This window comes from Rana temporaria, chromosome 13 (assembly GCF_905171775.1).
Source record: "Rana temporaria chromosome 13, aRanTem1.1, whole genome shotgun sequence".
Taxonomy (NCBI): domain Eukaryota; kingdom Metazoa; phylum Chordata; class Amphibia; order Anura; family Ranidae; genus Rana; species Rana temporaria.
The window spans coordinates 113,024,435-113,047,728 of NC_053501.1; the positions used below are offsets into that span (position 1 = coordinate 113,024,435).

The following is a 23,294-nucleotide window of genomic DNA, read 5'->3' on the forward strand; positions in this document are numbered from 1 at the left end:
CTCATCATCACTGGCGACAACCTGGCAGTATGCTCCAGCTGGGGGAACATCACTCCCAGATTGTTGTCCCTCTCGGCCACCCCCTCTCCCTGGGCTCACATCAATGCCTTCCTCTATCAGTGTTCCGTCATCGGAGTCTTCAAAACGCTGCGCATCTTCAGCTAGCATGTACCCAACACTGTGTTGAAACAGTTCGGGGGACTCCTCAGGAGGACACGGTGGGACTAGGGAAGGATTGTGTGATGCCATTGTGCAGAGGGTAGAGGACGCCTTGGCAGCTGCTTTGCCAGACAAACTATAATCAGTCTGTGTGAGAGAGGATGAGGAGGATGAGGACGGCTTGGTCATCCACTCCACTAATTTCTCTGCATGTTAAGGCTCAACACGGCCAGCTCCCGAAAAGAAGGACGAGCGGCCACGTGCTGAAGAGGATGCACCACATCCATCACCAGCGTTACCTCTAGATGCAGAGCCTGCTTGCCCTCGTGACTCTCTGCCGTCTTTGTCCTTCCAGCCATATTTATGCGTTCAGGTGTTATGTAACAAAATAGTCGCAGTCACACCAACTGCGTTCAGATGGTATTAAACAGCAACCACACAGTAAGAGCGACTTGGCTCAAGTGTTATGTAACAAAATAGTCGCTGTCACACCAACTGCGTTCAGATGGTATTAAACAGCAATCACACAGTAAGAGCGACTTGGCTCAAGTGTTATGTAACAAAATAGTCGCTGTCACACCAACTGCTTTCAGATGGTATTAAACAGCAACCACACAGTAAGAGCGACTTGGCTCAAGTGTTATGTAACAAAATAGTCGCTGTCACACCAACTGCTTTCAGATGGTATTAAACAGCAACCACACAGTAAGAGCGACTTGGCTCAAGTGTTATGTAACAAAATAGTCGCTGTCACACCAACTGCGTTCAGATGGTATTAAAAAGCAACCACACAGTAAGAGCGACTTGGCTCAAGTGTAAAGTAACAAAATAGTCGCAGTCACACCAACTGCGTTCAGATGGTATTAAACAGCAACCACACAGTAAGAGCGACTTGGCTCAAGTGTAAAGTAACAAAATAGTCGCAGTCACACCAACTGCGTTCAGATGGTATTAAACAGCAACCACACAGTAAGAGCGACTTGGCTCAAGTGTTATGTAACAAAATAGTCGCTGTCACACCAACTGCGTTCAGATGGTATTAAACAGCAACCACACAGTAAGAGCGACTTGGCTCAAGTGTAAAGTAAGAAAATAGTCGCAGTCACACCAACTGCGTTCAGATGGTATTAAACAGCAACCACACAGTAAGAGCGACTTGGCTCAAGTGTAAAGTAACAAAATAGTCGCTGTCACACCAACTGCGTTCAGATGGTATTAAACAGCAACCACACAGTAAGAGCGACTTGGCTCAAGTGTTATGTAACAAAATAGTCGCTGTCACACCAACTGCGTTCAGATGGTATTAAACAGCAACCACACAGTAAGAGCGACTTGGCTCAAGTGTAAAGTAACAAAATAGTTGCAGTCACACCAACTGCCTTTAGTTGCTATTAAGCAGCACACACGCAGTAATAGCGACTGCGGTCAAATGCGATTTAACAGCAGGCACGCAGTGACACCAACTGCCTTTAGTTGCTATTAAGCAGCACGCATGCAGTAATAGCGACTGCGGTCAAATGAGATTTAACAGCACGCACGCAGTGACACCAACTGCCTTTAATTGCTATTAAGCAGCACGCACGCAGTAATAGCGACTGCGGTCAAATGCGATTTAACAGCCCGCACGCAGTGACACCAACTGCCTTTAGTTGCTATTAAGCAGCATGCACGCAGTAATAGCGACTGCGGTCAAATGCGATTTAACAGCATGCACGCAGTGACACCAACTGCCTTTAGTTGCTATTAAACAGCACGCACGCAGTAATAGCGACTGCGGTCAAATGCGATTAAACAGCACGCACGCAGTGACACCAACTGCCTTTAGTTGCTATTAAGCAGCACGCACGCAGTAATAGCGACTGCGGTCCAATGCGATTTAACAGCACGCATGCAGTGACACCAACTGCCTTTAGTTGCTATTAAGCAGCACGCACGCAGTAATAGCGACTGCGGTCAAATGCGATTTAACAGCATGCACGCAGTGACACCAACTACATTTAGTTGCTATTAAACAGCACGCACGCAGTAATAGCGACTGCGGTCAAATGCGATTTAACAGCACGCACGCAGTGACACCAACTGCCTTTAGTTGCTATTAAGCAGCACGCACGCAGTAATAGCGACTGCGGTCAAATGCGATTTAACAGCACGCACGCAGTGACACCAACTGCCTTTAGTTGCTATTAAACAGCACGCACGCAGTAATAGCGACTGCGTTTCTGTGCAATTCAATAGCCCAGTTGCATTAACAGCGACTGCGCTTCTGTGCAAATAAATTGCACACGTGCAGTAACAGGTAATGCGTCTGTGTGTGCAATTAACTAGCACACGTTGAATAACACAGAATAATAATTTTAAAGTAAATCCCTAATGCAGGCAATAAAAAACGTTAGAGCACTGCATGTAGAACAATCTCCTGCCTGACAGATAATAATAGATAAACTAGCTGAGCTGTACAGTTTATAAATATATTGACAACGCCTAAGGATGTGAATATATTCTCTACAAACTGTACTTTTAACTATACTGACTACACTTCCTACTCTATCTATCTATCTATCTATCTATCTATCTATCTATCTATCTATCTATCTATCTATCTAGCTATCTAGCTATCTATCTATCTATCTATCTATCTAGTTAAGACACTGTGGCCCAGATTCTCGAAGGCGTTACGACGGCGCAACACCATTAGCGCCGTCGTAACTCCTCATCTGGCCCCGGGTATCTATGCGACTGATTCTTAGAATCAGTTGCGCATAGGTACCCATTAGATCTGACAAGCGTAAGGCTGTTACGCTGTCAGATCTTTTTTTCCGCCGCTAGGTGTCGCATCGTCGCTTTTCCCCGTCGTCTATGCAAATGAGGTAAGTACGGCAATTCCCGAACATACGCGAGGTCAACGCAGCGAATTAACGTTGTTTGCGTAGCGTACCCGACGCGTAAGGTTGCCCCTGCTAATTAGCAGGGGCAACCAATGTTAACTATGGCCGTCGTTCCCGCGTCGAATTGAATCAAAATTACGTCGTTTGTGTAAGACGTCCGTGAATGGCGCTGGACGCCATTTACGTATACATCTAGGCAAATGACGTCGGGGCGACGTCATTTAGCGCAATGCACGTCGGGTAATTTACCCGACGGAGGATGCGCAGTACGCTCGGCGCGGGAGCGCGCCTAATTTAAATGGTGCCCGCCCCATTTGAATTGGGCGGGCTTGCGCCGAGCAATCTAACGATACACCGCCGCAAGTTTACAGGTAAGTGTTCTGAGAATCAGGATTTAAACCTGTAGACCTGCGGCGGTGAAACGTAGAGCTCATACATTACGCTGCCCAGGAGCAGCGCTAATGTATGAGAATCTGGGCCTGTGTCTCTATCTCTCTATCTCTCTCTGTCTGACTGACTGATCTTCTCTAGAACCGCCAACACACTACACTAGGCAGCCGTGCAGGCTGCCTTTTATAGTGGGGGGCGTGTACTAATCCCCCTGAGCCATAATTGGCCAAAGCCACCCTGGCTTTGGCCAATTATGGCTCTTCGTTTTTTGAGCGCTGTGATTGGCCAAGCATGCTTGGCCAATCATCAGCGCTCAACGCCCCAGTGAATTATGGGACGTTTTGCGTCATTCGAATTTGGCGCGAACGACCCATTTGTTCGATTTTCGACGAACAATCGAACGACCGATGTTCGATTCGAACATACGTTCGAATCGAACGCGGAGCTCATCCCTAGTGAAGAGATGAGCTTGGGCGTGTTATTTGGATATACTGTATAAATCTCTTTTGTGGCCCCAACGAATCCCCGAGCGCTGCTCAGGACTAAGGATGAGCTTGGGCGTGTTATTTGGATATACCGTATTTATCTGCGTATAACACGCACAGGCTTACCATTGCCATGAATGCAACCTCACCATTGCCATGAATGCAGCTTCACCATTGCAACCAATGCAGCCTCACATGTGCCATGAATGCAGCCTTAAGCCCCTTTCACACTGGGGTGAGAGGTGCGGTGGCGGTATAGCGCCGCTAAAAATACCTTCGGAATTGCAGCGGTATTCGGCCGCTAGCGGCCGAAAAGGGGTTAATACTGCCGGCAATGCGCCTCTGTAGAGGCGCATTGCCGGCGGTATAGCCGCGGTGTCCCTACCTCCTTTCCTCATTGTGAAAGGGGTCTTATATATATCCAAATCCTCATGGGGGCCGTATTAATCACCAGGGGGGCTGCAATTGGCCCGCGGGCCGGACTTTGGACATGCCTGATCTAGACCAATGGATACTTACAATCTCATTACTTACAAAGAGAATCGTCTTTTCCTGCGATCAAATTACTGTGAGTAATAACATCTATTGATGTTTGGAAATAATCTGCTATATTCTTAATCACTGAATGGATTACTATCAAATAAGGCTACAATATTAGCCATTACGTGACTTCTAACCAGCACGGTGGCACTTTTCTGCATACTATACTGCCATACTAGCAACTTGGGACTTTTTCATGCCTGTCCACCGTCATAAGATTCCTGTGGGGGTCTTCCATTAATGGACTTGTTTTACTGTTAAACAAACCTGACAGCTCGGTAGATCCTGGGATATGAGACAAAGGAGGCTCTATAGTGGGTCTGTTTTGGCCAGTACTTAGTAAATGTCACCACATGATTATTTCCTCCGTTCTCTTCCCTCCTGATCCCTTGCATATAAGGTTTCGTTCATAGGTCTGAAGATACTGTAACATACACTTTATGTACGATTAATGTACTAGGCCACAACAATTTTTGGAGGTTCTCGGGCTCCTAAGGCAACGAGGTCTGCAGGGTGTCTGCATGTTCCAGTCAGCGGCTGGAGACCATTCCTGTAGCTCTCTCTCTTGATCCTGCCAATGGTGCCTCCTCTATGTGTCATGTTTGTAACATTAGAGGCAACTTAGGGAAAATATTGTGTGACTTCTCTGTCTTGTGGGTGTGCACACCCATGGCCACCTTGTTCTAAATGTCTTTTAATTCCATTATCTCTATGTATTTTTTGTATATTATATTTTAGCAATAAAGAAAATATTTCTTATATAGGTGACGATCGCTGTCTGCCCCACCCTTTTGTCATTATCTGAACTTTATGGGTCTTTACCCTTCTCCCCCCTTTTTTCGACTATAGACACAGAGCATGCTTGCCCTCTTTTAGTGGCCTGTGAGCATCTGCCTCTCCTTGGTGGCCTTCCAGACATGATGTACATTTTGTTTTGAAACACTACACTACACTGTATTAGATACTGTGTACACCACCAGAAGTGTAGTAGCAACTGCACTACGGCTGCACTGTATTGTGTACTGTGTACACCACCAGAAGTGTAGTAGAAAAAGTACACCAGGAATGTACTGTAGATATAGGCTACACTGGATGCAGAATATATATGTAGCACCTGTGTACTTCCAAGTACAGGTGCTATTTGAAATTTAAGGGATGATCAGAGTGTAAGTGACTCTGATCTTAATTCTAATTGTTTGTTAGGGTCTCTGTTTCAGCCTGGCTGTGCTGTGGGCTCATTCTGTGGTGCCTGGGGTGTTGTTCCACCCCAGGACGATGGGTGGCAAAAGTGGAGTCTGGATTTGGGTGCTTTTCCCTAGCAGCCAATCAGGAGGGAGTTTCCTCGCTGGGCATGCTGGGGGAGGGTACTTATGAGGCAGACACCATTTTAGACGGGTCTTCTTCTTCTCTTATTCTCGGAGTGTGGCACCCACCTTTTGGGTGACCATGTCACTGCGCCCCTAGCGTTATGGCCTACCTGGCCAGGGCGTGTGTGCTACGTGGTGTTCCTGGGTTCTGGGCCATGTGGGCCTGGGACATCCAAGCAGGACGGGGATCCAGTGATCGACTGGGTCCTCACTTTTGAAGATCCCAAGCAAGTGTGGCTGTTCGGTGGGGAGTCCATCTGAGGAACGCCAATGAGAGGCTGGCGGTCCAATAGGATTCCGACGAACCACCGGGGATCGAGGTTACAGGACACTGAAGGATTGACTCCTCTTTCAGTCGGTACCTGGGCGACGTTGAGAAGAAGGTTCCGGCAAAACTTTATCCGTACCCGCAGTCAGAGAAGGCCTGTGGCAGAGGCGCTTCCCTGACGTTCATTCTAGAAGAGTCTGTGGCAGAGACATCCTTCTAAGTTCCGAGTGATACTCTGGCTGCCAGGTCGGTGAGAGAGACCTGTCCAGGTACGCTATACCCACTCAGGCTGGAGTGGCGAAGAAAATCTAAGTGTTGTCGGAAGCAGGACTGTTTCCATTTTGAACGCCTGAATCTGCTATTATTCTTCCTACCTTCACCTATCTGTTTCATCACCTGTTTAATGTTTTTATCCGGCTGGGTAATAAAGAGCACATATAAAAGAGACATTCTCCTTGCAGACATTCCTTTACTGCTGCTGTATACATCGTTCACCCTAGACACTTCACCAGAGCCATGAGATAACATGCCATCCCATCATTTCTCAGCAGCCCCTCCGGGGGTACCGCTACATGTGGGGGCTCGTCCGGGATTGGCTGTTATCTCAATTTATCAAGATTCAGAAGTTTATTTTATCGTGAAAAAGGAATTGTCGTGTGTTAAAATGTGCTTGGTAAAGAAGGAGTTAACGTTGCCATTAAACCTGGGCGCACGTGCAGTGAAGCCATGTGCGCCTGCCACGTGCCAAGGAAAGTATCCAAGTGGGAGGAGCTACCCACCCCTGCGTGTGATGCAGGCTGAGGTCGAGGCCTACCAATGGGCCCAAGTGACTTGTTTAACGGCTCTGTCGGGGGTCACACCTATTTGCCTGCAGAGGAGTATGACACTTCTGACTTGGACTCTTTGTCTGATGATGGGGACAATAAATGGTTCGAGCTGGAGTTTCCTGAGTCCCAACAGGGTAGAAGCTCCAGAACCAACAGGTCTCGCAGATGCAAGAAGCGCTCCGGTCAAGCTGCATCACTTGTGGAGCTTCCCCAATTAACCTAGGAGGTTGGAGCGCCAAGCATCCATGTTGCAGAGCCTACTCCCGTACCTGCTGCATTGCCCGTACTGAAAAGAGCACCCGATGCTATTGTCCTACCAGGGCTTGGACACCCCTGTATTTTGCCTAAATTGGCCCGTCTGCATCGCATTGTCATGCGAAAAGTGGCCTCTGACTACAGCTGAGAGTATCCGTATGTGCCTCCAGCCCTTCTGCCTGTAATTGAGCAAAAGAGGCAGAGTTGGTACCAGGATGCAATTTGGGATCGCTTGAATGTGCCCAAGTGTGCCCATGACACGGACTTTACTTTCATCCACTTAAACTACAAGTTTGAGAGCTGTTTGAAAGACTGGAGGCCCGGTCGGTACATCTTTAGTGACCGAGTGGTTCTTAAATGTCCGGGAAAAGTGAATCAAGTTTTCTCCATCACCACTAATAATTCCCATGGGGACATTATCTCTCTGCCGGATTCACGATTCTACCGGTAGGCTGAATGCCTACAGCAAGGGTGTCAAACTCCATTTCATTGTGGGTCGCATCAGCATTATGATTGTTCTCAAAAGGGACGGTTGTATCTGTAAGATTAGATGTCCAGCGCATCCCCTTCCCCTTTACATTAGATGTGAAAAGCCACCCCACCATCAGAAGTTTCTCTTACATCACAATGAACCCCCTTACCTTATGCTGCTGCTGGGAAGCTGGATGCATTGCTTGAAAGCAGAAAGTAAGGGTCTGGAGGAGGACCAGAGGAGGGCTGGAGCTCTCCTGCAGCTGCAGGAAAGGTGCGAGGGCCACATGAAATGGCTTGGAGGGCCGGATTTGGCCCGCGGGCCTTGTGTTTGACACCTGTGGCCTACAGTATCACCTTTGCTGCTTTTTAAGAAGTTACGGACAAGAACTGTTGCCCCTGTCCAGTTTGTGTTTTCATCCCACCGGATCCACACTTTGTTGCTTGTGCAGAACTTCGGGGGGTTTGATCAGTTATTTAGGATAGGGTCTTGCCGGCTTCTTCACAGCACCAGGAGAAAGAAAAGAGGAGAAGATACAGTTTTCTATGTCTCCCTTGTGTTGCTAATCTTTCTGTCTGAACAATGGGCTGCCTTATGCTGGTAGTACCACGCACTGACCACTAGGGGCAGTGTTCTGCAACTTCTGCCAGCGCAGAGACACTTGTATATTTTTTTTTCTCTTAAGACCTTGCAGTTTGAGAAACTCTTAGCACTTATCTTTGATGTGTCTCTTTGGGAGGGAAAGGAGATTTCGCCTTCTTAAGGGCTGGAAGGTGCAGTCTCAATTCCACCCGTCGAGACTTTAGATGTACATAGATGTGTATGTTCTTCCATTGCTTTTTTTTGCAGGTTGTTGACCTATCCCTATCAAAGCTGTCGGAGACGGGGGCAGATTAGATAGTTAGGAAATGTGTAATGTTCTAATGCATCACTGTGAATATTTGTACAGAGAAATGTTTTATATCTTAAAGTTTTACACTTTTCTTATCTCTTTCTCTTTACTGTTATGCAGATTCAGGTCAGGCATTCAGACTTGAATGCCTTTTGTTGAGACACTGAGGACAGTGTCTATTCAAGTGGGGGGAGTGTTTAGCGCCTGTGTACTTCCAAGTACAGGTGCTATTTGAAATTTAAGGGATGATCAGAGTGTAAGTGACTCTGATCTTAATTCAAATTGTTTGTTAGGGTCTCTGTTTCAGCCTGGCTGTGCTGTGGGCTAGTTCTGTCATGCCTGGGGTGTTGTTCCACCCCAGGACGATGGGTGGCAGCAGTGGAGTCGGGATTTGGGTGCTCTTCCCTAGCAGCCAATCAAGAGGGAGTTTCCTCACTGGGCATGCTGAGGGAGGGTACTTATGAGGCAGATACAATTTTAGACGGGTCTTCTTCTTCTCGGAGTGTGGCACCCACCTTTAGGGTGACCACGTCACTGTGCCCCTAGCGTTATGGCCTACCTAGCCGGGGCGTGTGTGCCTGGGCCATGTGGGCCTGGGACATCCAAGCAGGACGGGGATCCAGTGATCGACTGGGTCCTCACTTTTGAAGATCCCAAGTAAGAGTGGCTGTTCGGTGGGGAGTCCATCTGAGGAGCGCCAATGAGACACTTCACCAGAGCAGCCAGTGATCAGGTTTGAGGGCATGGCAGCCCATTTTTATTAAATGCAACAAAATAAAAATTTACACATATGATTTGCCCACAGGGGTTCTTCTCCAGTAAAGTTTACACAACAGAAAATGCCAAGGCTCCTGGTTCCTAGGCTTACTTTGCCATACAATTACCTGCTAAACCGGCCTACTCCTGGCCTCAACAGGGTTCTCCAGCCCTTGGGTAAGCTCCCTGTCTCCCTGACTTCAGGCCTTCCTTTAGCCCCCCTTGTACTTGCTAGTCACCTCAGCTCTACCAGCCTCCCAGTCCGTCAGGCACGAAGTCCCCCCACACCAGGGATGTAGTCTTACACAGGTCTGTCTTGAAATAGCAGCCAGCTGCACACACTCCACCTTCCTCCACTCACTGTTTTGACCAGTCCCTCATTATATGGGCTTTGTGCACCTGGGAACACAACCTGCTGGCTGTCTATAAGATCCGGACACAGGCTGTCTATAAGATCCCATCCCACCCAAGTCTCTGAGGGATCTCCAAACTACAGAGGCCCATTCTAAACTAGCAAAACCTGTGCCAGTTTTCTCCATTTAAACTCTACACTCTGTAGTCTATACTAATACTGTATATTAGACTGTAGAGCTGCACGATTCTGGAAAAAATGAGAATCGTGTTTTTTTGCGTTGAATAAAGATCATGATTCTCAAAAACTTTTATATTGTAACACTCGTGGTATGGCGCCAAACCACAGTACTTCAAAATCTCCATAGGCGATGGTTTAAACCTTTTTACAGGTTACCCGTTTAGAGCTAGAGGAGGTCTAGTGCTAGAATTATTGCTCTTGCTGTGGTTTGGACGTCATTTACATGTGTGGGGGGCGATACTTACATATGCGTTTGCTTCTGTGTGCAAACTCATGGGGACAGGACACTTTAATTTTTTTTATCGCTTTATATTATAATTGTGTATAATAATATTACACTTAACAAAAGAGAGAGAGAGACTATTGCCATTTTGCCATATACTTTTATACTGCCATATACTTTTATACTGCCATATACTTTTAGCAAGATAATCTGCCGATTCTGAAAACAAAACTGTAATTAGCAAGGTGCACTGTCCCCTGGACATCTGTGGGATGAAAAAACGCGATACTGCCCAGCATCACCATCACGTTCTTTGCTGATGTCAGTTTCGGAATCTCTACCATTTGCGTTTCACGCTGGCTCCGTCGCGACCGACATCTTACCCTCCGCTCCGACACTGGCAACATAAGCTGACAATGTGTTATTTACCCTTAGAAGAATCATTCAAATCTGAGATTGAGATCGTGGGGGGCAGAGAATTGCGATAACGATTCTCCGCAATTAATCGTGCAGCTGTACTAGACTGCGTGTGTATGTGTGTGTGTATATATATATATATATATATATATAAAAATCATTTTATAATTTTTTCTAAAGTATATTAGAAAAAGTACACCAGGAATGCACTGCAGATATAGGTTACACTGGATGCAGAGTAATATATATATATATATATATATATATATCGCCACCCCTGAAGGAGCCGCTGGTTACATTTTGGGTTCTCTGTACTGTGCCTCGACTCCAAGAACAACCTCAGCCCCCCTGGTACACCTGGTTGAAAAAAATTACTGCAAGCACAATTTACAGCACAAGTGAGAAAAACCTTTCATCTGGCTGTGGGATATGGCAATAAAATACAAATACAAATAGTGACAAATACGCTTAATCTATTAGACTATTATAGCAATAGTAACAGTTAAACCAAATTGAACACACTCGGCAGGCAGGTTAGCAATAAACAATGCATATTAACTTTAAATGCAACAAGGGTATTTATAAATCCACACTAGGTTTTGGGTGCACTCAAATTAATAGACAGAGGTATAGTACCCCTTTAAATAGGCCAGCAGATACAGCTTCAAGGTAGTTACAACTAGGGGCAATCCTTAGTCCTAAGTTTCGTTGGAGCTCGTTGGCGTGCGTTGCAGCCATCAGTAAGGCCTGCAGGCAGTATCAGAGCTATGGGATCACTGGTTAAGTAGAATAAGTGACTTTATTCACTAGCAGTGGTAGCAAGTATTGGCCGCAAGGCCTGCTCACCAGTCCTGGTAACACTAATTTAGTTGCCCCTTCGATCAGGTGTCAACTCGCTTAGGTTGCTTAGGGTGACTCTGGCAGGCAGCACGCCAAAGACAGCAATCCTGGGAGTGGCTTTGTCTCTCCACGATCCGGTCCCAGAACTGCTTCCCCACACTGTAGTAGCTTCCAATGGCACCTAGTCCTCTCTCCACACTAGCCCCGATAATTTACATCAGATGGCTCTCCTCAGATGCTGATACATCAGACGGCTCTCCTCAGATGCCGCTACATCAGACAGCTCTCCTTATTGTCTCTGTCAGTACTCTCTCTTTTTGACCTCAGTCCTTCCCTCTCTTCCACCTCCCTCTAGCACTTCCTGAAACTCCCCTTTTTCCCAGTCTGCTCTGTGTCTGAGCTTTTTCTGACAGGACAAGTCAGCATCTCAATGTCTCCATCCTGTGGCCAAAATGAGAAATTGCATTACAATAAGCCTGCTACATATATATACCTACACACACACACACACACACACACAAAGTATATCAAATACACTGCAGCTAACTGAATAACCTGCCTGCTTAATCTAAATCACACTATCTCTCCATCCACACCAACAACACTACACAGGGCCGTCGTGTAGGCAGCCTTATATAGTGTGGGGCGTGGACATAGTCCCCTTAAACCATGGTTGGCCAAAGGTACCCTGCCTTTGGCCAATTATGGCTCTCTTAGCAGAGGGTGCTGGGATTGGTCAAAGCATGCAGGTCAGGTGCATTCTTTGGACAATCATCCTACAGCAATGCACTGCGATCTTGCAGTGCATTATGGGGCGTTCCACGGCACTCAAATTTTCCGCAATTTTTCCGATGTTCGACCTGAACTCATCCCTAATGAGTAGTATGAGATACAATCTATCATTGACTCCTGTATGTTTGGTGGGCCCCTAGAGTACCTTATTCATTGGAGAGGTTACAGTCCAGAGGAACACTCTTGTGTCTCGTCTTAGGACCTACATGCTCCTCCCCTCCTCTCTGCTTTCCATAGATACTTTCCCCTCATTCTTGGTGCCCCTCTGAAGTGGAGGGATCATCGAGGGCGGGGTTTTTAGCAGCTCCCTTCTCATTGCTGCTCAGCTGTCAGTTAATTACCAGCCACTCATTGTTTCCATAGTGACTAACTTGGTTACCATTACCTGCCTCATCAGTCCAGCCTACAGCCAGCCTTTTCTTGCTATTTAACTACTTCAGCCCCGGAAGATTTGGCTGCTCAATGACCCGCCCATTTTTTGCGATTCTGCACTGTGTCACTTTAATTGACAATTGCGCGGTCGTGCGACGCTGTACCCAAACAAAATTGATGTCCTTTTTTCCCACAAATAGAGCATTATTTTGGTAGTATTTGATCATCTCAGTGGTTTTTATTTTTTGTGCTATAAAAGACTGACAATTAAAAAAAAAAAGCACAATATTTTGTACTTTTTACTATAATAAAGATCCCCAATTTTTATTAAAGAAATTTAGGCCGATATGTATTCTTCTACATATTTTTACATAAGCGTATATTGATTGGTTTGCACAAAAGTTATGGGGGGCATGGCCTAACTCCGGACCAGGATGGACGCTTGAGCCGAGTCCTCCGGCGCACAGGGGCACAAATCCGCCGCCATCGGCCACTAAGGTACGAATCCGGGCTTAAAAATAGTAGTACACAGCCGCCCACCTGCCAGGTCACAGATGGAGCCAGGCCATCAATCCACCGCCACGATTCCGGCGATGTTCCGGACACCGCCGGGAGAAGGCCCAAAAGCCGCGGCCTCGAGTAAATCCCTTACCCCACACGGTGGTCCAGGACACAGCGCGAGCGGCGCGATCGCTCCAACTAACACACAGAGCCTCCCATCCCCTTCCACTCAGCCCCCACAAGCCCTCAGCCTCGCCGATCTGCAGGCCATGACGACTGACATTAAGGCCTCCTTCTCTGCCACCATTACAGAGATAAGGGCAGAGATACAGGGGATGGCTGCAAGAACAGGGGCACTGGAGCAAACATCAGGACGTCATGCTGATGCCTTAAAACAGGTACAAAGACATACCGACATGCACCTAACCCAATTAATTGAAATTAATAGCCATCTTGAAGATTTGGACAATAGGGGACGGAGACATAATATAAGAATTAGAGGGGTCCCAGAAATGGCTGACCAGAACCCTGTTGAACAGACAGCCACAACAATATTTAATGATCTGCTTGACAGACCCCTAGAATCCCCCATTGAGTTTGAAAGGATCCACAGAGCTCTCAGGCCCAGGGGAAGGGATAATGAACCGCCAAGAGACATAATATGCTGTTTAGTGAACTTCCCTCTTAAAGAAGCTATTCTCAAAAAAGCTAGAGAAAAAAACAGAATCATCTTTAATGGAATGGAGATTAAACTGTTTCAGGAGACAACGCAGGGCTCTGTGTCCCATTACAGAAATGCTCCGCTCCAGGGGAATTCCCTACAGATGGAAATTTCCATTTTACCTTTCAGCCACATGGAGAGGCCATACCGCACTTCTGCGCACACCTGAAGATATCCGACCGTTCTGTGAGGCATTAAATGTCCCCTTCACAGAGGCTCCAGAGAGTTCTTTTATGTTAAATGATCCATGGATTGCGGTGTCCTCCAACAGCACCCCAAGAGCACAAAGAAACAGAGATCGCCGACGCAGATCACTAACTCCCCAACACAATAGGGGACCCGGAGCCCAGGGAGGCCAAGGCGACTCGCCACCAAGACGAAGAGACCGGATGGATCGGCATGACCAAATGGACACTTAGTTCCTCTAATCCCAAGATGGTAACACTGACTTTCCAGACTTTATCCCACAGATGTACGTTGCTTTTAAAAGACAGCAATCTTACATGTTTCAACCAGAACACCTACTTGCATATCAGGATTTCTTCCTTCTGACGCCGGGTCCTGCCGCCCCACCTAATCCGCACAATCTCCTCATCATCCAGACCTACATTCACCCCCTTCTGTTTTGTTTTTGCTCTTTCCCCCCTTGTCCCATCTTTTTCTTGTAGAGCCCAGCGCTGCTGTTTTCTCTTTGTGTTTTCTTGTTTGATCGCAGGGGACTCACTTTTCACACTTGTGGAAGCGGGGTAAGGAGAGGAACGAGGACAACGGGGAAGGGAGAAGATCGCTACAACCGAAGAGACTACTAGACTATATACCAAGAAAAGTGCGTGGACTTGCGTACATAGGTATGAAAACAACTTTGCTTTTCACTTCAGGAAAGAACTACAAGCTACATGCCTGCATTATATCTCCAAATTTTTATCGCATTACCCACAGAAGACAAAGCTGGAGACAGATGTCTAAGGTATAGATACCCATGGTTACAAGAATAATATGGGTCTAGCCTATGATGTGGTGACCTGGGGTGTCTAGATCTCATGTTGGTAGGAAAAAGCGATTTTCAACCCGCGTTCCTTTATATATAGGTCAGAGTGTGTTATCCTTACCTTCCGCAAATATACACACTGTGGGGAGTAGGGGTAGCACAATCTATTTACTAAAAACCTGGCGTCACCTATAGAAGGTTATTTTTGTTAATGTTACTGATATACTCAGTGCACTTGTTAAGCACTACAATGTTCAGTTTAAATTTTTTTGTTTTTATATGTATATGAATATGGCGTAGTACATGACAACGACATGATACATAACTTGTTCTGAATTTGCTACACGGATGAGCAGGGGTATTGGGAAAGTCCTAGCCTTATCCTTACTAAGTTGTGGTGGCACCCAAAAATGAGAACTATTCAACAAAAAATTTCACCTAAGAAATTAGCCGAGGTCATGCTCTAAATTACGCTGATTTGTGCTCATTATATTGCCTTATTAGCGGATCATAATTTTATAGATCATTAAGCATAGGGGCTATGCCCTGTGCTTCATTTAACATATAACAACGTCTTAGGCCGGGTACACACGAACAAACATGTATGGTGAAAGCGGTCCGTCGGACCGTTTTCACCATACATGTCTGCCAGAGGGCTTCTGTACGATGGTTGTACACACCATCGTACAGAAGTCCGCGCGATGATGATGCGGCGATGACGCGGAGACGTGGGCGGGCCTGCCATTTAAAGGCTTCCACGCATGCGTCGAAGTCATTCGACGCATGCGAGGGACGGCGGGCGCCTGGACATGTACGGTAGGTCTGTACTGACGACCGTACATGTCCGAGCGGGCAGGATTCCAGCGGACGGTTTTAAAACACGTCCAGGAATATTTGCCCGCTGGGAAAAGGCTCGGCGGGCAAATGTTTGCTGGAATTCGGCCCGCTCGCGCCCACACACGACCGAACATGTACCGAACATGTATGCTGAAACTGGCCCGCGGACCAGTTTCAGCATACATGTTTGGTCGTGTGTACGGGGCCTAAGGAAAAAGTGAAGTGGATAAATATGTAAATGCATTTAATTTCTGTAGTGGGTTAAGATCCTTTTAAGGCCCCGTACACACCATAGAATCCATCCGCAGATAAATCCCAGCAAATGGGTTTCAGCGGATAGATAGTACACGCCAGCGGATCTGTTTCCGCGGATATATCTCCCCTGGGATGGATTCCAGCAGATCGAATATTCGCTGACATGCAGAACATATCCATCTGCTGGAGTCCATCCCAACGGATGGATCCGCTGGTCTGTATAGACTCACCGGATCCATCCGTCCGAAGGGATCCCCCGCATGCGTCGTAATGATTCGACGCATGCGTGGAATTCCTTATATGACAGCGTCGCGCACGTCGCCGCGTCATAATCGCGGCGACGGCGCGACACCTCATCGCCAGAGGATTTCGGCGCGGATTTCAATGCGATGGTGTGTACACTCCATCGCATGAAAATCCGCCGAAATCCTCGAGAGGATTTATCCGCGGACCGTATTCGCGGATAAATTCTATCGTGTGCATGGGGCCATACACTCTCTTTACTAGACAACTTAAACATTTATAGTAAAACACTGCCCTCCAGTGGCGAGCTTATAATATTGCTCAAGTCCAATAATTAAGTATCCACCATAGCTTATAGTTCACTTGTTGGTAGACAGAAGTGTGACAACCTTACCGATACATACGTTAAAAGTTTGCTATAACATTAAAAGATGTAGCCTATTAGTTACCTTGACCCCAAGTTCAATTATAAGACTGATTAATAGGGTAAGAGGAAAAAACATGCATTAGTGACTGGTGAATTTAATTACTATAACCTTTACACATACTACAAGTAACAATTATTGGCCAAATTTATGTCTTTTTCTTTTTTATATTTGTCGGCGCATTGCTCCTGTGCGCCAGCGAGTAGAGTGAAATTACAAAACCAGTAGGAGAGATTCATCCTCCTCTATTTGAATCTCCCTGGTTTTACTTAGACCGCACTTCCACACAAGGGGTGTTCTTTACCCCACCTCTTGACCCAACCGGATTATTGTACATTTAGGATAGATTAGCGAGCCTAAAGCCCCATACACACCATCAGATTTTCTGCAGATTTTTGTCTTCAGATTTACCAAAACCATATAATATAAGGTCAAACCTTAAGAGTTTCAATTTATATGCAATCAGGCAGGCCCTTGCACTACATGGTTTTGGTAAATCTGAAGAAAAAATTCTGCAGAAAATCTCTGATGGTGTGTATGGGGCTTAAATCTATCCCCGGTTTTTCCCCTTCCTGTCCCTATATACAATACCTTTTTGTCTTCTTTCGCCCCCTAACCACCCACCCCACCAAAGGGGTTTCCCTTTTATTTTTTTTTATTTTTTATATTCGCATAGACAGACAGCACAGCTATCGAGACACTGAGTCTCATGATGCCTCCTGATAATTCTGACAAAACGCAATCTATACCACTATCGCTGAAACTACTTTCAATCAATGCAAAAGGACTTAACATACCGGAAAAAAGGACCAAACTAATTAATGAAATCCATAAACAAAAAGCTAACATTACTCTTATTCAGGAAACTCATTTCAGATCGGATAAGATCCCAAAGCTAGGAGACAAACGATTCCAGGTAATCCTACATGCTACTAAACCTATAGGTAAGACAAAATGAGTTTCGATACTGATATCCAGTCAGACCCCATTCCAGACAATAGATACCCTTATAGATCCTGAAGGGAGATACATATTCCTGAAAGGGAAACTAGGCCAACACCCCATCACTATCGCTAACATCTATGCCCCAAATGTTAGACAGGTAGCCTTCTTCCGCAAAATTAAAGAACTACTGACAACTTTCGCCTCTGGCACCCTCATTCTTGGAGGAGACTTCAACACCCCCCTAAATCCCCTCATCGATACCTCAAATGGAACTTCAAGTTTAACGTACAGGGCCTTGAAACAAATTAAGAACCAACTCCAGGAGCTGGCACTGCATGATGTCTGGAGAATTCTAAACCCTCAGACCAAAGATTATACCTACTTTTCTAATGTCCACCAAAAGTATTCTAGAATTGACTACTTCCTTCTCTCACAACCAGACCTACCACTATTGACTAAATCAAAAATTGAGTCAATGACTTTGTCTGACCATCACCCAATCACCATGGCGCTAACATTCCCAGATAGAAACAACATAACTAAAACGTGGAGACTCAATACCACAGTACTGAAAGATCCAGTGGATATCTCAAAGTTTAAGGACACATTGAATGATTATTTTCTACGTAATGAAAATGAAGACACTTCATCCATAACACAATGGGAGGCGCACAAATGTGTCATTAGGGGAGAATTTATTAGGAAATTGACAAGCATAAAAAAAGAACAACAGTCCAAAATAAAATCTTTATTAGAACGCATACACCAATTAGAACGAACACATAAAAGAACTGTGGCGGTTTCAACATTCGAAGAATTAACTAAAACAAGAACGTTGTTGTCAGAAGAACTAAATTTGAAAATTAAAAGGCAATATATCCTGAGACACAGAATATACTATGAACAGGGAAACAAATGTGGTAAATTGCTGGCAAGAGCTGTCCAAACTAAGAGAACTGCTAATACTGTTCATCACATAAGAGACAAGCACGGAGAGTTGCGTTCTTCGAATGAGGAAATTGCTAAACAGTTTGAATTATACTATCATGATCTATACAATATTCCATCTAATCCAAAATGCCCACAGGGATCAGACAAAAGAAACAAGCTCATCCAAGAATTTCTTGGAAAATATAGTCCACCCCATATTTCAGAGAATATTGCCAAGGAACTTGAAAATCCCATCTCAAGCCCAGAATTTGATAGAGCCCTAAAAGAGATGAAAATAGGCAAAGCCCCGGGCCCAGATGGCCTACCCCTACAATACTACAAGACTTTTACTGACATACTGAAACCAAGGTTTTTGAAAACATTCCAATCCCTGCATTCGGAACAAAACCCCCCCAAACAATTTCTAGAGGCCCACATCACGGTAATACCTAAAGAAGGAAAAGACGTGACACAGGTCAGCAATTACAGACCAATATCGCTAATAAATGTCGATGTAAAGATATATGCCAAATTACTGGCAAATAGGATCCTCCCCCTGCTAACCTCTCTCGTAGCCTTAGACCAAGTGGGATTTATCCCGGGTAGGGAGGGACGTGATAACACAATAAAGGCCCTCAACATAAATCACTGGCTAACGTCAAAACAGAAGCAGGGCTTTTTCTTATACCTAGACGCCGAGAAGGCGTTCGACAGAGTGGCCTGGGACTTCATGGACGCAGTGTTAACACACATTGGCTTTCTACCTCAAATGAGAGCTTACATTAAAGTCTTGTACTCTAATCCCACCGCCAGGGTCCGGGTCAATGGTCATCTGTCGGGCGCCTTCAATCTGCGCAACGGAACCAGACAGGGATGCCCTCTTTCCCCCCTATTATTTGTTTTAACACTTGAACCCCTGTTAAATAAAATTAGATCAAACGATGATATCAAAGGAATTAAGATCCAGAATAATACATACAAATTGGCAGCCTTTGCAGACGACCTGCTCCTCTTCCTTTCAGAACCCCACATAACCATACCTAACCTTCTTAAAGACCTGGAACATTTTCATTTATTATCTAATTTAAAAATAAATCATTCCAAATCTAATGCCCTCAACATCTCAATGCCTTCCAGTGTAATAGACCTATGTAAAAAAAAAAATTCATTTAACTGGGCAAAACGTAGCATCAAATATCTGGGAATTGAAATCTCTTCTGATCTGAAAGACCTCTTCCATCTCAATTTCATTCCGGCAATGAAGGAAACACAGGAAGATCTGAAGAGATGGAATTCACTTAATATTTCTTGGTTCGGACGAGCTTCATTAATCAAAATGACTATTTTACCGCGGTTCCTCTACATCATGCAAACAATGCCTATCAAAATTCCCCTATCATTTTTCACTACCTTTCGCAAAGCTTGTTCCTCCTTTATCTGGAGAGGTAGGCCTCCAAGAATTAGATTTTCCAGATTGAATCTGCCCAGGAATGGGGGAGGCATAGCTCTACCTGACCTTAGAAAATACCATCAGGCTGCCCTATTAACAAGGATTGTAGACTGGAACCTGCATCATATGGTGAAAGACTGGGTGAACCTAGAACAAACACAATCTCCTCACGATTTAAAATATCTACCTTGGATTAATCCTAAGTATCACTCAAACTCTATCAAAACACATCCCATTATAGGTCCCACTCTAGAAATCTTCCGCTATACCTTCAAGAGCATAAATCCTTCCCCTTGGCTAGGCCCTCTAACACCACTTTTGAGCAACCCAGACTTTTCTCCCGGTCTAGAAAAATCGCTCCCGACGCATAAGTGGCCTCACGGTAATGTCCTATCTAAACACTTCTTTAAAAATGACAAGTTTCTATCTAGAGATGACCTACTCAAGACCATCAAACCCTGTATCTTATCGCACTGGAACTACATCCAAATCAAACATTTCTTAACCAAGAGAGACAATATTCACCATTGGACAAGACCCTTGACAATGCTAGAGAAACTATGCACCAAAAAAACTCCACAAAGACACATTATATCGTCCCTTTACAATTCCCTATTTGAGGATTCCAACGACTTCTCCAGCTCATCATGTAAGGCTTGGGAGAGAGATTTAGATACTACCCTGTCCACTGAAGATTGGGAGAAAATCTATCTATATGCCCAAAAAGGATCACTCAATGTGGCCACACAAGAAAGTTGTTTCAAGATCATAACCAGATGGTATAGAACCCCTTCTACCCTACACAAAATCTCACCACAGGTATCTGATAGATGCTGGAGATGTAAACGCGAAGAGGGCTCGATGCTACATATTTGGTGGTCATGCCCTCTAATTCAATCTTTCTGGATATCGGTACACAAAACTATTAATCAGGTCACCTCAGAGAATCTGAGCTTCACACCGCTTCAATATCTACTGCACTTTAACTCTATCCCTAAGAAACAATACTTGAAATCCCTCCCCATGATCATGATCAATGCGGCGCGACAGTGCATCCCATGTCACTGGCATTCCCCCCATGTACCAACGAAAGCTGAATGGTTTAGGAGAATTAATAACATAGAAAGAGTTGAGGAAATCATCAGCATTTCCCAAGAGAGAATTGTCAAATTTTCAGCGATTTGGTCCAACTGGACATCATTTAAGGTATCCCAAAATTATCAGCGGGTTATAACATAAAAGTGGTCTAAATACAGGAAAACACATTAGTTTTCAGTATCTATATACCCTTTCCTTTATATACTTATGTCACTAAGGTTAAAATGTCTGGGAACATTTTTTTTTTCTCCCCTCTTTCCTACCCCCTTTTCATGCACCGGTAAGAATATGCAACTACCTGCGTATACATATTCTTTGTTTTAGTTAGGAAAAAAAAAAAAAAAAAAACATCTTAAGGTGACAGTTCTGCTATTTATGCTTGATTACCAAAGATACTGCTTGTAATGACTGTATGGATGTATTCTATCTATGCCAAAATTATTTTCTTATCTAATTGCCTACTTATTGTATTATGTACTATGTATGGTACACTGTTATCCACCCAATAAAGAATTTGTGAAATAAAAAAATAAAATAAAAAAAGTTATAGCATCTACAAAATAGGGGATAGATTTTTGGCTTTTTTTTACTAGCAATTGAGACTGCAACATTATGGCAGACACATCGGACACTTTTGACACATTTTTGGGACCATTGGCATTTATATACAGCAATCAGTGCCACAAAAATGCACTGCTACTGTGTAAATGTCACTGGCAGGGAAGGAGTTAACAGTAGGGGGAGATCAAGGGGTTAACTGTTACCTAGGGAGTGATTCTAACTGTGGGGGATGGGACTGCCTGGGTCAGGAGAAGGATTGTTGTTCATACCCCTGACAGCACGGAGATCTATCTGTTTACATTGATAGATCTCCACTCTGTGTGGAGCGATCATGGGTGCCTGGCGGTCATCGCGACCACCGTACACGCACATCGTCTCCAGTGTCATGCCCCCCCAGTGGTCAAAAGGTGAACCAACATACAGCTACGATGGTTCGCACAGGGGAGCCAACCTGCCGCAGTATAACTGTGGCGGCTGGTCGGGAAGGGGTTAAACTGCCTTGTTCATTCCTTTGTTGCCTCGGCCTTGGTCAACATATCCTGAGTGTCTCTGCTGTTTTCTTGTTAAAGACTTTGCCCGGCTGACGTCCCTTCTGGTTCCCGATTCTGAACTTTGGTTTCCGGCTACGTGAATTGCTGGCTTCCTGATTACCAGCTCAGCTAATTACCAGTTTTGGCTTCTGAACCCTGGCTTATGTTTCCATTACTATTTTTATTATCACATTAAGAGCCGGTTCACACAGGGGCAACTCAGCCGTCTGACAAGTCGCGTCCCGTTCTGTACAATGGAACTGTTCTAATCGGAGCAACTCAAGTCACCCTGACTTAGAAAAGGGTTCCTGTATGACTTTGGGGCGACTTCAGGGCCTCTGAAGTCGTGTGCAAATCGCCTTTCCGAGTCGCTCGGCAAATCATGCCGCCCCTGTGTGAACCGGCTCTTAAGGTGTGATTTTTACTGCATTTTCTGTCTCAGTCTGGTTTATGGTTCCTGAAATATACTCACTGTAATTCTTCTATCCGGCTTGTTGTCAGAGCTTCCATCAGATCCCTCAAATGAGGACCCTCCAGATTGTTTATAGACAGGTCCAGTGTCCTCAGTGTCTGGTTATTTCTTATTACAGATGCCAGGTAGGGGCAGGAACTGTCTGTCAGGTGATTATAGGACAAGCTGTAGAAGAAGAGAAGAATGTTACCAGTAGAAAATGATTTTCTCCCCAGGAATAAAACTTAACTGTTCTCTACAGTAATGGAACTAATTTCTCTTCATTTAAATCATTAATATTAGATCACTTTATAAAACTCCAGGAAATAGAATTTGCTTACCAAATGTATTTCAAGCCAATTATGGTTATTTGTGGTTTTAGAGAACTTTGTATTTTAACAATTTTGTATTAAGGAAAGATTTTTTTGAATCTATGTTTTGTTGGTTTGGTTGCCTGCAATAGTCATAGAGGGTAAAAAACTAAATTATGTAAAAACGGGGATGGTGGCAGCCTCTTTCCAAAACCACAGGATGAGCACAGAATACCACTGACATGACTCGTATTGTGCTATAATCTCCCTGTGTATGGAGCATTAATAGTATCAGCAGTGTGAGGCCAGAATCAGCATTGCTAGTGATTGGATAGAATGATTTTTATCTGAAATTTAAATATACTTAGTGTTTGTTACCCCAACATTTCATATTCCTGATATGTGCCTCCTGTACCATGTACTTGTATGATGAAAGTATCCTGTTCGCTTTGTATTGCTTCCTTTATGTGAAATTCCAGGTGTTCCTGCCAGTCCCTCTGCTTTCTTATTACAAAC

At 44.9% G+C, this 23,294-nt stretch overlaps 1 protein-coding gene across 1 annotated transcript in view; it reads right to left on the reverse strand.

The window, feature by feature from the left end:
• LOC120920162 (NACHT, LRR and PYD domains-containing protein 12-like) overlaps positions 1-23,294 on the reverse strand; it is a 487,778-nt gene that overhangs the window by 268,388 nt on the left and 196,096 nt on the right. The window contains exon 8 of the mRNA XM_040332082.1: positions 22,489-22,653. Within this exon, the coding sequence (XP_040188016.1) occupies positions 22,489-22,653 (165 nt within the window). The remainder of the gene's footprint in view (positions 1-22,488; positions 22,654-23,294) is intronic.